The sequence below is a fragment of the Anomalospiza imberbis genome, chromosome 5, assembly GCF_031753505.1.
Source record: "Anomalospiza imberbis isolate Cuckoo-Finch-1a 21T00152 chromosome 5, ASM3175350v1, whole genome shotgun sequence".
In the NCBI taxonomy this organism is placed as follows: domain Eukaryota; kingdom Metazoa; phylum Chordata; class Aves; order Passeriformes; family Viduidae; genus Anomalospiza; species Anomalospiza imberbis.
In genome coordinates, this window is record NC_089685.1 from 7,370,758 (window position 1) to 7,387,036 (window position 16,279).

At 45.7% G+C, this 16,279-nt stretch overlaps 1 protein-coding gene across 1 annotated transcript in view; it reads left to right on the forward strand.

Moving 5' to 3' along the window:
* The first annotated feature begins 4,994 nt into the window (after nt 1-4,994).
* ELAPOR2 (endosome-lysosome associated apoptosis and autophagy regulator family member 2) overlaps nt 4,995-16,279 on the forward strand; it is a 94,136-nt gene continuing 82,851 nt past the window's right edge. The window contains exon 1 of the mRNA XM_068189544.1: nt 4,995-5,326. Coding sequence (XP_068045645.1) covers nt 5,189-5,326 — 138 coding nt within the window. The 5' untranslated portion in view covers nt 4,995-5,188. The remainder of the gene's footprint in view (nt 5,327-16,279) is intronic.

The following is a 16,279-nucleotide window of genomic DNA, read 5'->3' on the forward strand; positions in this document are numbered from 1 at the left end:
CACAGCTCATGTTAAATTGTATGTATTCAAGGAGCTGTTCTAGTGCCAAGCCAAGAGCAAGATTTACAGGAAAATTTAACTAAAGTCACAGTAAGAGAAGGGATGAACAATGAAATCACAAATGGAAGGCTTCAAGAGGTTTAAAGTGGATCCAAAGATGAAGTTTGCTAGAAAAGCAAAATACAGGCACTCTAAACATCTCTAGGGAGAAGAGCAAAAATACAGCATTGAGAAGCAAGGAAGGGAAAGGGATAAACCCTGAATGTTACCTCTAAGAGCAGGAATTATGAAAAGGCAGTACAGGCTGATCCTGGCTTTTCTCTATCCAGGAAGCCTTGTTTCCTTGTTTTTCAGGTGTGGGTTTACATCAGGAGGCTACAGCCACGTGATGAAGCTTCACAATTGCATCACCCAGCAACCTCTGTACTACGTCTCTTCCCCTGTGCTGGGCTCTGGTTTGGAAGCAGGTGGGACTGAGGGTAGAATATAAGCCAGGCAGACACGTGCCAGTTAACACACCCCAAAGCTGGAGGAGGCAAACCTTGTTTAAAGAGGACACTCAGTAGACAGCAGGAAATTATTTAGGGTGGCTTCATTGCACCAAGTATAGATGTCTATAGCAGAACTACCTGTACAGTTAATGGTGAGAAAAGACATTCAACTCCTCCTTAAATAGATGATTAAAACAATGCTACCTTCACTTCAGCTACCTTCACTTTCAGCTCTGGATGCTGTCAGGTACCCTTCAGAAAAAGGTTTCTGATGTGTTTATAACTTATTTTTCAGGGGAGGGTGAATAGTACTCCCAGAGCCCTACAAGCCATGGGTGACAAAGTTAAATGAGGTGAATCCCAGCATTGGGTTCTTCCATGGGCTACAGGAGAACCTGAGAGAGATCTCACTGCAAATGCCACACATTTTTTACAGTGACTGCTTAGCCATCACATCAGCTTTCTCAACTGGGTTCTCCAGATTATTGTAGGATGGGGTCACAATGGTCCTTGAATGACTTGAAAGCATAAGTGATGTCTAAGTAGGTCATAGGCCTGGCATAAACATTCTTTTAGTATTGCTATGTATCTTTGGAAATCAATCCAAAAAGCTTGAAAAGTTTGGAAGTCCAAAAGATTGTAGGAGCAAGCACATATTTTAAGGCTTTCTTGAACTGCATTCAGTAAAGCACCAGGATGACACAGTGTCTAGAAAGAGTGTTAAGTTTTGTCTCAGATGAAGTATTCCCTCATGGAAGGTACACAGATAACCAGGTTATATGGGAAAATATATGGTTCACAAGAAAAAGAATAAGTGAGAGCAGGACATACTGCAGCAGAGCTCACAGGTGGATGTGTTAGCAGGCTAAAAGAATGTTGCCTTCTGTAAAAAAACAGTTACTGTTGTAGAGCAATCACAAAATTTAACCACATGGTTAGTCAACAATGTCAGAAAATGATCTTCATTGAAGAAACTCTATGAAATGCCTTTATGTTGGTTAGCTTTTCCAAAAGCTGCAGTGAAATGTTTGTGCAGGCAAGGTTTTTAAGGCAATTTCACCAGAAACAGGCAGAGCAGAAAAGGGTTAATAGCTTCATTTACTGTGTGATGTATTCTCACAAAAGCCACTGTCAGCCTACAGACCTGACTAATCCCAAGTGTGGTTACTAATTGCTGTCATCCAAACAGTAGCTGGCAGCCATTTAATTTTCCCTTTCACTTGGTGTCATTAACATTAGTGACATATGGCTCTTTCCCTGCCCCAGCTCAGTGGCTACCAGGGAAACCTATGGCTTGAGCTTTGCAAACACAAAAGTCCATGATTAACTTTCAGCATCTTGATGGAGTCAGGAAGAATTGTTTACAGATCTAGATCCTAAATGCCTGCAAGCTGGGTTTTTTTTTGTTTGTGTTTTTGTGTTTTTTTTTTTTTTTTTTTCTGGGCACAACTTAGAATAGCAGTATAAAGGTACACTTTTACATCTTTAACTTATACCAGGCTGATGCACAATAAAATTCAGGCAATAGGGGAGATGTACACATTACAGTATAAATTATTACGTGCTACTTTGCTTTTTTCCTTTCTTTTTCTTTTGTACTTTAATGTAGTTGAGCTGAGCAATTGTATATAAGTGAGTTTGCATAAATCTTCTGAATTACTTCTGTATTTTTCACTTGACTCAAAATATTAGGTCAAGATTTCAGGTACAGATCTGAACTGTTTCACTCCCTGCTATCTGTTTTTACTAGATTTAAAACTCTTTTATCTTTGCTGCTTTATATATAAGTGCTACTCTTTTTTGGTATAAAAATTACACAATACGCCTCAAATCCCACACTGCTTTCCTCTACGTCATTTGTTCATGTCTATCTAAGCTCATTAAATTTTTAAACTGTATACTTTGTATTTTCTGCTGGCCACATAATTATTATGCACTGCAGAATTTCTGCCATCCTGCTTTCAGGCAAGATCTTCAGGATTTAGTATCACAGGCATTTCAGAGCCGGTCAATTAGCACAGCAACCATAGTGATGTGACTGCTTTTAAAGATTAATTTCTGGACCTCGTGTCATTTGGAAACAAAGTAAGACAAAACCCAAAATCTCAGATCTAGAGATTTTTCTTGCTAGGAAGACAACAAGTCCCACAAAGGACAGTAGAAAAACTTTGGCAACATACAGGGAGTCCTGAAGAAGAGTATGTAGCCTGTTATTTGTAAATTGACTTAGCCCCACTCTCAGTTTTAAGGTTAAATAACTTAGTGATGCAAAAGGGTGACAGAGCAGCTGACAAAGCACACTCTGGTACCCCCCTTCCTCACCCATCCCTGTGCTGTGTGGAAATTCTGCTCACCTGAACTGACTCTGCTGGCTCTGTTTCCTCCTGGAGGGTCCCTGGGAATCAGCAGCAGTAACCCCACACTGCAGAGAGCAATTCTGCCACCAGCCCCCCAGATCTGCTTCCCACTCTGCGTTCTTACTCGAGGTCAGCACCAGCAGCAAGTGCACTTTTCTGCAAGCTGACCTGGTGTTGTAGCACATGCCACGACACACAGAGTAACGCCATACAATTTCAGAAGGCTTTAAGCATCCACCCAGACAGAGTCACACCACTTCAGAAGGCTTCAAACACCTGCTCTTTATTGCTCTTCAGTCCATCCTTTATACCCTTCATCTTACATGCATTTCACCTGTGTGCCCTCTGCTCCCTTTGGTGGTTGCTCAGTGCACCTGGGCACTCCCTGGCTCACCGCTGTCAGTGCTGCTCACCTGCTTCTCACAGCTGTGCCCCCTGGGGATGAGGCTCAGCTGCAGCCCCACTCCCAATGACCACAAACTGTGTGCCTACACCCTTGTACCCATTTTCCTTGCGTGAAAAGCATGTTGTATCCAACCAATATATTTTTTCCCATATACTTTCAGAGTGAGTCCCTTGCTGCATTCCTGGGAGTGCTTGCAGTTTTGTGTGTTTTATTTTACCAAAAGTGAAGAGAAATGCTGCTTCAGCTGAAATCAGTGCTCTTCAGACACCGGATTTTATCCCGCACCTAAGGTGAGCAACAAATCCTTGGGACCAACCTTGTGACCTACCCAGTGCAGAAGAACAAAATTAAGCAGCAGCAGGGTTTCTATCCTGTTTTCCACTTTTTCTGGAAAGATCACTTGATTTTTTTCATGTAACTGATTACACAAGGTGCTTTGTTTGGCACCCTGGTGAGTGATGGGGCCTTTGATGGAAGCACCATAACCCACTTTCCTTCCTCCAGCTGGAGCTAAAATCAGAGCAAGGCTCTGTACAAGAACAAAGGGAAATTGCAAACCTGTCTCCGTTAGCAGAGCATCACAGAGCTCCTTTCCTGACTGCTCCAGCAAGGGTCTCAAGTGACATAAAATGAGCAAATTGAACAATTTTTGTGTTAGCATATGGTCACAGCAATGACCCCAGCCAGGGATGGACAGAGGGCTTGCATGATGCAAAGATCTGACTCTGCCCTAATACCTCAGCTCTCTTTTCATGAGGTGAATAAAAGCTGAGTCAAACCTGAATCACGGTGAGCAGGAACTGCGGTAAAATTAATGAAAAAAAAAGTCACTCCATGAATTGAAAGAAAAAAAAAAAGGCTATGTATTGGAGTCTGAAAAGTGGATCAATAAGGACAGGAACATCTTGTGCTAGCCATGGGAAGCCCTTTGCCGGGGTTTGCTAGTTAGATAAGAGGAGGCAGAAAGGAAGAGGCAGGAGGGAGCAGGAAAGTGAGCAGGGCCAACCCCTGAGATATCAGGGAGGGAGAGGACGATCGGTGCCTGAGGCAGTGACACACTTCATTAGGAATGAGTAGTTGGACATTGCTGGGGAGCAGGAGACAAAATTCAGAATGAAAGGCAACCACCAAGGGAGAAATGTGCGTAATTCTGGGAGATAAGAATAATTTGGGTCAGGCCACGAATAAGCTGCTTTCCCATCTCACTGAGCAGGTCGCTGCCCTGTTCTGGCCATGAGCTGAGCGGTCCAGCGCACATCCTGCCTGGTGGGATCCCGCCTTGCGTGGGGGACCCGGGGCATCCTCAGCGGTCCGAGGAGCAGGGAGGTGGGTGCAGACACCTGCCTGGCGCTGCCATGGGCAGGGGTAGGGCTGCCAGCAGTCAGGCGGGAGACGGCGGGGGATGCAGGCCAGCATCCCACGGCAGGGCTGGGGAAGGGGGGATTCCATCCTGCGCTCCCATCCCGGAGCCTATCGACCCAGAGGTTCCAGGAGGGGGCTGCTGCCGTGCTCCCCAGTAGGGCCCGGGCTGCCGGTGCCTGCGTCCCCGCCGCGAAGGTTTTGGGGCTGGTGAGATGCAGCCGGAGGATGCTCCGCGCTCCCTTCGCCACGCCGGGGCTGGACCAGCCTCGGCAGCGTGCGCCTGCGCTGCCAGCCTTCCTCCTCCTCCTCCTCCTCCTCCCCCCGCTGCCGGCCCCTCCTCCCGGCTCTGGCGGTGCCGGCTGCCGGGGCGGGCGGCCGGCGGGGCCGCTGTGTCCGAGAGCCCCGGGGTTATGCCCGGCTGCAGGCGGGGCGCAGGGCCAGGGGCAGCCCGCGGCCGGGGCTCGCAGGTGTCCGGCAGGAGCAGGGGGCGGTGATCCCCACCCGCACCCCCCACCCCCGGGAAGGGGTGCGCGGGCGCTCCGCGGCGGGGGAGGAGGAGGAGGAGGAAGAAGATGATGCTGCTGCTGCTACTGAGGATGCTGAGGATGCGGCGGGCCGGAGCGGAGCGGGGGTACCCGGGCAGCGCCTGGGTGTGCTGCTGGCTGCTGGGCTGGCAGGCGGCCGCCCTGCAGCTGCCGCCCTGCGAGGAGGTGAGATTTTCCTCCTCCTCTTTGGGTTTTCCCCATCCCCAAGGGCGGGTGGGGGGTGATATCCCAGCAAGGGGGTGTTGCTGGCTCCTCAGAGCTGTCCGGGGGATGGTAAAGGCATCCGACCCACGGGGAAGGACCCTCCGCCGCGGTGCGGGCGGGGACTCTGGGGCGGCCGAGCCCCCCCGCATCATCACGAGCAGAGCGGCTCCCTTGGCCGTCGGTCGCGAACCGCGCTCCCCACTCCCCTTGCCCGTGGTGGGGCTGCTCCCTTCGGTGCATGGAAATACTAGAGTCCCTCTCCAAACGAAAGGGGCTCGGCCGGCCTCGCTGGTTTTCTAAATACCGTGTTGAATCAGCGCAAAGGTGGAGAGTAAGGGAGGGATGGGATGGTGTGTGGAGCTGTCCCGCCCGTCTGGTGTCAGCTCGGTGTGTCCGGGGCTGAGCCGTGCGTCTGCCATGGGGAGAGAAACTTTCTGGCTGTCTCCTGCTGTAAGAACCCGAACCCGGAGGGAGTCGGTGTGTTCGGAGCAGGGACGCTCCGCACGGCTGTGCGGGATGCGGGGCTGAGGCGGCCGGACAGGGATGCGCAGCCCCAGGTGGCCCCCGAGGTTTTCCGGGAAAGGGACCTGGGCTTCATGGAGCTATTTTCTAGGGTTTCCAGCCTTACTCCTACATGCATCCTACTCCTCCACTCTCTGCTGCTGTTAAAGAGTAAGTGGGTCTTTCCTGTGTTTTAAACCAGCAGTAGAAGTGAGGAGGCTGGGTATCACCATCCCAAACAGGTCTAGGTGGCCGCTCAGGCAAGCAGAAACCTGTAAGTGGGTTAACAGTGGTCAGTCCCCTTCCTTCTAACCCACTTCTGTCCGAGGATGCTCTAGGACCACAGCTTCCCCACTATACCTCTTGCAGCTCACAGTTTAGCAAGAACGAATTGGTGCGTTCTCAGAGTGGGCTGGGGGTGGGTGACTGCAGCCAGATGGGAGCACTCAGCTGGTGAAGGGTCCTGGTCCGTGCTTGGAGGCTATTGCAGTGTGGGAGCTCCTCGGCTGGGGGTGCAGAAGTCCATGTCTCCTTCCTGTGATGAAAGAGAGCATTTCTGACCTGGGGAATATTCTCTCTTTGCATATGAAATTTCCTTGTTGTCTTCCAAGTAGCAGAGCTCAGTGCTAGTCTAGCGTGGGAAATCTTGCAGCAGGGAGAGGTGATGTCTGGCAAATCAGTGTCTGATTTGGGCATGTTTCTCCTAAATGTTGATCATTCTTAGGGCATGTTTTTCCTAAATGTTAGTCATTCCCAGAGAGAGGACTTTATGCAGCCACCTGCTTTAAATTACTTAGCTTCCTTTTCAGCTAGTGAAGGGAAACAGGTACTTTTAGAGCTTTTTTCATCCTAAAGTCTTTGCTTCAAAAAAAATGAACCTCTGCAGATGGTTAAAGGTGAGAGCTGAACCTGTGCAGTGGTACCAAAAGTGTAGAGCTGGTATTTTGAGCATCTTGCATTGGGCTTTAGGTGTGCAAATTCTCTCTGGACCCCCACTCCTGTATGCTTGTGGATCTGGACCTGTGTGCTTTTGCTTTCTTTTCAGAGAGGCTAACAATTTTGTTTTACTTGACTTGAGTGCTGTGTGAAACGGAGACAACCCTCACTCACATGGTTAAAAAGCTGTGTGTTACTTGTGCTGGGGTGTGTGCAGCCATGAAAGTGTGTGTCCCAGGAAATATAATTACAAACATGTCTGGATGGAGACAGAGGGGAAAAAAAAAGGAGCTTACAAAGAACCAGGATAGCAGATGAACTGCTTTACAAAAGGGAAGAACAGAAGTTAATAGTTTTGTCTCAAAACGTTGCCATTTGCCCTAATTCAGTCCAATTTGAGTGACCTGGGTGTATTGCCATTAGCAACACATCGGCTCTCGATGAGATTGACTCTGATTTGGGCAGACTCAGACAGGGATGAAGTTGTGCCATAAGAAAGCACGGCCTGTCAGAGGGTATTGCAGTCCTTTAAAGACTTGGCAAACATCTTTTGTTTTATACCCGAAAGGTCTGAGAAGCACAAGGATTAATGTACTGACAGGTGGTTCATTTTCAATCTATAGGGGATCCTTCTTTAGCAGCACTGTCCCCACTCCTGCCTTGACAACTTGTTTTTGGTTCCCTCACTTATGGCAAATACAGATATCTGCTGGTTTGTGAGATTTCTGTGCTGGCACAACATTCGGAGCAGTGGGATCTCTGGCTGTGCCTGAGGCTCTGTGGTGCTCTGATTACATGGATAGTAAAATAATTATGTCTAGCAATGTCACTTTCCAGAAACCTTTTTGTCATTGACTTCATTCATCAGGGACTGTAGTAGTTCAGCATACTGGATTTAGGAGGGGTGCGTTTGTGCTGGAAGCCAAAGGTAGAAGCAGCTTGAGTGAATGCTCCTGTGAGTTTCTGGAGTAAATTGATACAGCCATAAGCTTCTGGCACAACAGGGCTCAGTCCAGGCTGGAATGGTCATTCACATCATGAGCCCTCCCTGAGCTCTCCAGTGCCAGCAACAAATTTAAAGGAGATTTGTGCATCTCCAAGAGATGGAGGCAGGCTCAGCTTGGATTGCTGGGGTACCTCTGGGGTACAGAACCTGGGGAGACCCATTACTGTGCCTCTGGTGACTTGGCAGCTCGAATTAGGACAGTGGTAGAAGAATAAGTGCTTGGTGAATTCTTTCTGCTGTGCCAATGATGATCAGGGTACTCATGCAAATATTTCACGTGTTGCATAAATTATGACTGAGTGGAATTGATGACACCCATGCTTTTCACTGCCATTAAACACACATTAAGCTGTTATGTTGGAAATAATGAGATATTCATGCCAGTCCCCCTGCTGCTGCAGGGACAATGATTCTTACATCTTATATTCCAGTGTTTTGTACTTTTTATTTTCTGAACTTTTCAACTGAATGGGTCTTCTTCAGCTTCCCCTTAGAGATTCATCCAAATCTGAGCAGATTTTGCTTTTATGACGTTTGATACTCAGCCAAAATTGGTCTTTTCTTCATTTCATCTTTCCCTGTGTTGTTTTTTGCAATAATAAAAAAATTGAACTCCCCGAGTGACTCTTCTCTTGATTCCTATTCAGCCAAATTGCTTTCAAAGAGAGATACAGAGTATCCTGCTGGCAAAGATGTTTTCTTTCATACTCCCGTTCAACTCTCAGTTATTATGCAGATTGAGAAGTGCCTTTGACATTGACAATAAATGTGATTCTGATACATTGCGTGGTTTACCTGCTGTTTTAGTAGACAGGTAATATAAAGGGTGATGCCAAATGCTTCCTTTAAGGGAATGTATTTTTGCACTAGTCTGCTAGAATCCTTATGGAAAAGGCAAAAACAGTATAAGAAATGTTCCTGGAAAATGAGTCTTTTATAAAATTACTTGCAAGGCAAAGGCAAAGAAGTTTTAAGAATAAAGAGGAAGCATGAAATTGAACTTAGGTCAAGTAAGGGATATTTGGTGTGTTGAAATAGTGCCAATTCTCGTGACGAGAAAAGGTTAAAAAATCGAGTATGTCTAAGGTAAGTGTGAAGCATTTTAAGTATATAAATACCTTAAATCAGGATACTAGGTACTGAGCTGAGCAGTGTGGGAAGCAAGGTGAAATTCTGCCTTTTCATGTAAAGGATGGAGAGGAGATGTGTCAGTCGTGGAAAGGTGTTAGGTAAGCCAGCACGCCTGTCACAAAGTACACGTGGCAGGAGTAACAGGGATGTCTGCTGGCAGGAATCTGAATATCTGAAACACTCTTGTGTTGTAAGTGAGCTGTACCTGCTTGGGAAGAGGTTTGGAGTCATTGCAGAAGGCTCTGTAGAGGCCGCACATGTGCTGATGGTGAAACAATTTGGGTGGGTGATGGAAAGAAAAAGAAAAGAATAAAACCTGTCAGAGTGGTTTTGTGCCCTAGCATTAGTACTCAGGAACCGTGAACGCCGTGTTTGTTCTACAGCTGGTTAATGAGCACACAGCAAAGGGCGGGGCTGTCTTGGTAAGGAGGGAGTAACTTAACAGAGCAAGAGAAAGAAGAACATGCATTAATGCATGGGATAGAGAAAATGAATGAGATGCAAATCTATGGGATAAGGTAGAAATAAAAACGATTTTTGTGCACTTGAAAGGCTAAATGTTTTTATTATTAAAAAGTAATAATTTTTAAAATTTTTATGTAACCATAAATAACCGTGGGGTTGATCAAATACAACTATTTGATCTCTGAGATTCATTTAGTCTCTGTTGGCTTTAAAAACTTTGAAGGAATTAGCTCACTTAGGAAAGAATTCTCCTTCTAAGTTGGTTTCCTTGCTGCCCCTTATTGGTACCCTTGTGCATTTCTCTGAAGCATCTGGATTTGCTATTTTGGCAACAGAGCAGGTGCTACCTATACCAGCTGCTGGGATGATCCAATGTTGTATTCCCTAATTTCTGACCACCTTGAAAGATATTAGACACTTAATCTATGCATGATTCATAGTCACCAGAAGAGGCTGAGGAAAGATTCCTACACAGACCGTGTTATTTCAGTCAGGTCTTGCTACATGGATTTTGTCTTTGTGGGGGAAAGAGAAATGTACAGCCTCCATTTTCCATGGTGATGAAGGGTCATAAAGATGAGGAAAGAGGAGCAAAAAACAGGCTACAAATCTGCTGACAATGAAGTCGATGGAGTGGAAACACGTGCACAAAAGGTGAGGAGACAGATGCTATAACAGGTACCACAGCAGAAAGCACATGAGCAGACCAAGGTGGGGGAAGCACAAGAGATTGGTGAGGTGTCAGAAGTGAAAACCTGGGGAGGAAGACAGATGCTGACATAAAAACTGGATAGTGAGCCATGGTTGTAATGATTCAAGGATAAGAGAATTAGTCATAGTGGAAACTGCTGTAACAGACCATAAGCTCAAAAGAGTAGTAGCCATTAAACCAACCCAAGATTGCATTTCTTCCACCATCAAATATCACTGGGTCATTCAGGGTGAGATTTATCATTTATAAAGAAGACCATGATTTTATTTTCTCTTTTTCTTCATAAGTTAAGTGAGAATAGGAGCTGTGCTGGGATTCCTGATACATCCATGCATCATGGAGTCAGGACTACCAGGCAGCCAGGGGCCAGGATGGGTTTTTGCAGGGATTTGGGCTGTCAGCTCCCTCATCCAGGCCATGTTTTCCTCCAGGTGTTGGTTGGAAAGGCTTTGGCATTACTGTGTGTTGCTTTATGCCAAGTGATGACCTGGGTCAGAAATGCTGGAATCACTTGGAGGGAACCTTTTCCGTGAGCCTGATCCTGTGCTCAGAGAAGGTGTTGGCAGGGCTCCCACTGACTGCAACAACCCTGGGGCAGAGCCAGGGGCTCTCAGACCTGCAGGGCTCAGGCTGTGGGCAGCAGGGAGATGCCATCGCTGCGGGTTTCCCTGTGTCATATGGTAGGTTGCTGTCAACGCCTGCTGAAGGAAATCATAAGCATCAACTAAGTAGAAATAAAAAGATTAAAGAACAGATAATGGTTGGTAATAAGAAAAGCAGCCTTGAATGCCTCATGCTTGAGATAGGAAAGAAACAGTGTTTGGGAATGTCTCCCAGATGGTGCCAAGGTTTTTCTAGGGGCTGCTGCTATGAAGGTCTAATATTATTATCTAGCATAGCCATACCTTCCCTGACTCTTACACCTACTTGGAAAAGAGTGTCCTGCTCACTAGTCCTTGTTAATACCTTAGGTCTTACCCTGCACCTGAAAATGTGCTTAGATTTTGCTTTTCAGTCTTTTGAAAACAAAAATGTCTGATTTTGAAGGAGAGAAATGGATCGACCCTCCATTTTGTTTCTTTTAATTTTAACAACCATCTTTTAAAGCAAACAAACAAAACCCTTTCGAGTACAAAATGTTGTCTAAATCTCATAATGACCTTGTTTCACAAGCATTGTGATACTCTCTCTGATAAATAGTGCCAGACAGTAATCTCTGTGCACTTGGGACATGGGCTCAGAGCTGATTTAAGATGATCTAGGACGACACGTGCAGCTGAGCTGCTGGCTCTGCTGTGATGGTGCTGATGATTCTGTCACTGTGCTGAGTCAGAACTAATGCTGATTCGGCTGCAAACTCACCTGCCATAAGGGAAAAAAAAAAAAGAAGCCAAGAAAAAAGGGTGAGGGTTTAGTTGGGAGAGTGTCAGAGATGACTCAGTGTTTATTTAGGTTCTGGGGTGATAGAAGTGATACAGGTGGCTTTGGGACATATTCAAGGGCACAAATCTGGTCTTTTTATTTCTAGAACATAAAGTTTTGGTGAGATAGAGCTAGCCTGGATTTACACTGAGATAATGGCAAGGGGATTGTATTTTGTGATGTAGGAAGAAGAAAATGAGAGCTGTGTGTTAAAGGTGTGAAAGAACTGGATTGTTGCTCTCTGTTGTGCTTTGACTTAAGACACACAAGTGCTGTCCCTGCAAGGAATGGTATTTGCTGATTGCAAGACATGTTTTCAGTGAAAAAAATAATAATTCCAGATGATAGTGTATCCCCAACTGGAAAATTTCTTTGGCATTGAGTTTTTACTGCTACAAAGAGAAAACAAATCACTCATCCCATTGCTGTGGAATTAACCTCTCTTACCTGTTAGTGTTTTGTGGTCAAGGAACAACACACAACAGAGGTGATTTATGGTGATACTTGAAGACTATTGGAAAGTACCTACAAAAAATGATAAGGAACTGTTATCTGGTGGTGAAAATGCTGGGCAGCTCAATTTTCATTTGATTAGATTTTGTTCCACCTTAGAAGTACAAATATTTTCCAGGGATAATCCACAGGAAAGTGGCTCAGAGTGTTTGTGATTGGTTAAAAGGCTATGCCCACCCTGCCAAGAACAGGAGCATCAGGAGAAGATATTCCTGTAAACAAGATGAGCAAGTCCTTGAGTGTGGGCAGATCCCTGGCCCTCTTCTAGTCAGCAGGGTTGACCCAGTCAAAAGAGCTATTTTCTATATGATAATTACCAATGTGGGTTACTAGTGCTAATCTTATAATCCCATTTGTTGAAAAAACCCTGCTTTAGGGAGAGGGTGAACTTTCCCTCTGAGGGTAGAACTGGCCTGAACATGCTTAGAGGTGTTTTTGATGTAATGAATATGGTCAGAAAATTCAAATGCATAAGATAACCAAGCCAGAGGGAGGAGCGATGGGGTGTGCAAAACCTGAAGATGCCATTAACATAATTGCTGCTGGTTTGATAAAATACAGGACACATTTAATAGGAGATAAATCAGTGTCTGAATTAATTGTATTGTCACAGAAAACTCAGGTGTACAAGGTGGTGACTGCTAGCAGCAAACTGAAGGGTGAAGGTGATTTAGACCTGAGCTGTTGGCTCTTAAAGTGTTAATTTCCCATGGTGTTTCCTGCAGTGTATGAAATCCTTCTGGTTTTGTACTTGCTCTCTGAAGTTTCTTAAAGGAAGGCCTTCACACAGGCTGGTGGTGTTTTATGCACACAAGGGGTGGTGCTGTGTCTTTTGAGAGATGTACAGCAGAAATGGATGACGGCTGATTTTTCCCAGGCTTTTATATCCATGGCTCCCTCCTGCTGGCAGGTCAACAGTGCTGATCAAATGCTGCTTGTTTCTGCTTAAGCTGCTTTTTATCTCCAGCTCCGTGGTTCCCTGAAGCAAATGAAGAAAAGAAAGATTTCCCAAGACAGTTCTTTTCTTGTCTATTCTGTTTGTTCTTATCTAATCCAATTTTTTAAAAATTCAGACTTCTCTTGAAAGGAAAGCATGAGGGGCTGTAACCAGACTTCTTTATGGCAGGATTCATGCTTGCATGGAGGGACTACGAACTGATGTTCATCTCAGGGATGCTGGGGCAAGGCTGCATGATAGAATTGGAGTGGGAAATGAGTCAGCTTATGATGCTGCACCTTCCTGACAAGCACCTGCCCTGCAGACCTGCTGATGGGCAGCTTGTCTTGCCTTGTGATGAATGTCAGGTGTCCTGATTAGTAGGAGAGTGGCTCTCCCCTAGAGCTGCTCAAGTAACAGCTGAACCCAGGCCAACTCTCTCCTCTTCCAGAAGATCTGACAGGATGACTGTCGATTAATGCCTGGTTTTGATGCTGAATATAGGATACACATGGGCTCTGAATTCCCCTTTTTTAGCTAGAAGCCCACTGTTCTCTGTGTTAGCCTCTGCACAGTAAGGCAGTAGATCCAGAGGTGTTGCTCTATTCTGCACCAAAGGAACACATCCAATTAGAGTCAAGCCATTCTTTCAGGGATGAACTGACCAGGTATCACAAAAAGTTCAACACTGAGCCCTGAACTGCTGCTGAAATAGCTGTGATCAATGATCACACTCTCATTCACCCCAGCTAAGAGGAGGCATAATGCCAAAACCAATCAATTCCTCTATCTTTTTGTTTTGCATTATTTTTAATGGCACTTAAAGCCAACTCTACTTAAATGTTTGCTGGCTCCTCTGAAAAGTCATTGCTTTGCAGTTCCAGCTTTTAAATTAAAGAAAATCCCAAACAAACCAGCTGGTTTGCTGCATTGCCTATTGTGATACTGACCTGCAAATCTCTTGAACTGCTTTGCTAAACAAGGAAAAAAGATTACCTTAAAGCCTCATCATGTGGTCATGCAGGAATCACAGCTTTCATTGAAAAAGGTGGGAGGAAGAAAAGTTAAATTGGCTCCTCAGTATTGAAGAGTTTCAAATGTGAACTTTGAAAATCTGTAAAGTTAAATGAGTTGGAGCTAAGTTGCATAGTATTTTAAGGTCCTGTGGCACTTAAAAAGGTTATATGAATTTGATGGGGTGGAAGCAATGATGCCTGACTCAAGGTTTTGGGAGGCTTTATGTGACTGTTACTGAAAGTACAGTTTGCTTAACAAATTTTGACATTATTTAAATTTAGCATTTGCACTGTAGATAGGCTGATGGGAAGAGCCAGTAGTGCCTCATTGGGCACCACGCATGCTAGAAACAGGAATAAATTACTGGGGCAGTGACCTGCTCTCATGGGCAGTCTCTAGCCTGCTGACCAGGACAGACCCAAGGAGCTCTGGTCCCTGAGCTGTCAGTGTGCCCTCTGGCATGGATTTGCCCATGGCAGCTGGCACAGCATGGGGCACTGCAGTGGAGCCTCTGGATGAACTCCACAGGAATCCTGCAGTTAGGCAGTAAAGATGAGTAGAGGCAGTTTTGTCATGGGATGATGATAACTGGGTACTTGTTAGATGTTAGGAAAGCACGTAGCATCCTCATTGTTCTTCAGGACAGCAGAAAATCAGTGTGAAGAGACCTTGCTCCAGTGATCCATGCTTAGTCCAAGCATAAGATCCTGATGGTGTGGAAGTAACACAGGGCAGACCCAGCATTTCTACCATAAAAAGAACTTGCCTTGCTTTTAATTGTACCAGTTGGGCACCTAGCTTGACCTAAGTATCTAGCTGAGACAATCACCACTCAAGATTAATATTTATCATCCTGAAAGTGATTTTTCTGTTGAATATGTCCATTTTTTTCCCACTGGCTACAGAGGGAAGCTGGCTTTTGCCAGGTAGATGCTCAGCTTTTAGTTACCTGAAGTAAAACAAGGACCCATCAGTGGAATCAGTCCCCACTGTGAGTGGCATTAGCTGTTACACAAGATACAAGGTCACTTTGCAGCACTCTGTGAGCTGCAGGGGTGAGGGTGTTTTGATAAGCTGGGACATCACAGCGGTACAGCTAGGTCTCTGCAGTGACCTAATTATTCTGGAGAAGGGATCTAAATCTTTGCCTATGAACTGCTGAATTAGAAGGGAAACACAGCAGGAGCACAGTCTTGGTCCTTAGTTCTGGAGAGCTGTTTGTGAGCCAAGAGTTTTTATTGCTTTGCCTTGTAGCAGCTTCCTACCAAAAGTGCATTATCACACAGCAGAGTCCCTTCCTATCCAGGGAATAATTAACATCAGGGTAAATTTCTGTATTATACATGCAGGATATACCTCTGTCTGTCTGTCTATCTCTGGACACACACATTTAAGCTTGCCTGTAATGATCAGCTTGTAATTTGTCAAATGGGCTACACCTTGTATCTCTGTTTAATTTCTCACTGCAAAAAAGGCAGCTGCAGGATTTTTCATGGCTTCCCATGTGCATGGTTACAGGCTGGCTGCAATGCCCAGGCAGGTAAACCAGCTCTGAATGCATTTCTTTCTTTGTGTCCTGGGCTGGCTCGTATCTCGTGGGCACAATCAGCAGCCAGGGACAGCTGAGGAACTGTGCCCGAGCAAAAGCCTGATCTCTCCCTCCTGCCTTTCCCCCAGAGCGTGGGCTGATGAGTCACTGCTGGTTGATTTGACTGATGCAGCTCTTCTGATAACACATTACCCTGCCCCTGGAACAGGGTTTAATGGGGCTAGGGACAAAGCTCATCCCTCACCAGGCCTTGGCTGGATGCAAAAGGGAATCTTGCAGCTCTGGGCACTCTCTAGCTGCTAGAAATGCTAACAAATTTGGATTTGTAGCTGCTTAAGCTTCCTTAGCCCTATGGGTAAATCTGGACTTCAGGAGAATAGTGCACTGAGCAAGGCTTGGCTAGACCTTGCTACTGGAGGTCATTTTAACTGGAGGCAGCAGCACAGGCACAGAAAAGAATCCAGAAGCTGAATGCAGCTGATGGCAAAGTAAAATCTAAGATGTGTTTTTTCCACCGTTTACTTAGTTCAGGCTGCCTTGGGCTGCTAGTTTCTCCTTGGTTTTATTTATTTATTGGTTATTCTTGCAGTGGAAATGGACTCTGTGGGCTTGGAGACAGCCCAGGAGGGCAATACTGGATGAGGCTTGTTCACAAGTGTACAGTGTTACATATTTTTCTTGTCAGGCTGTGATTTAAGATATTGCTTTGTTCAGTGAACAGGGTT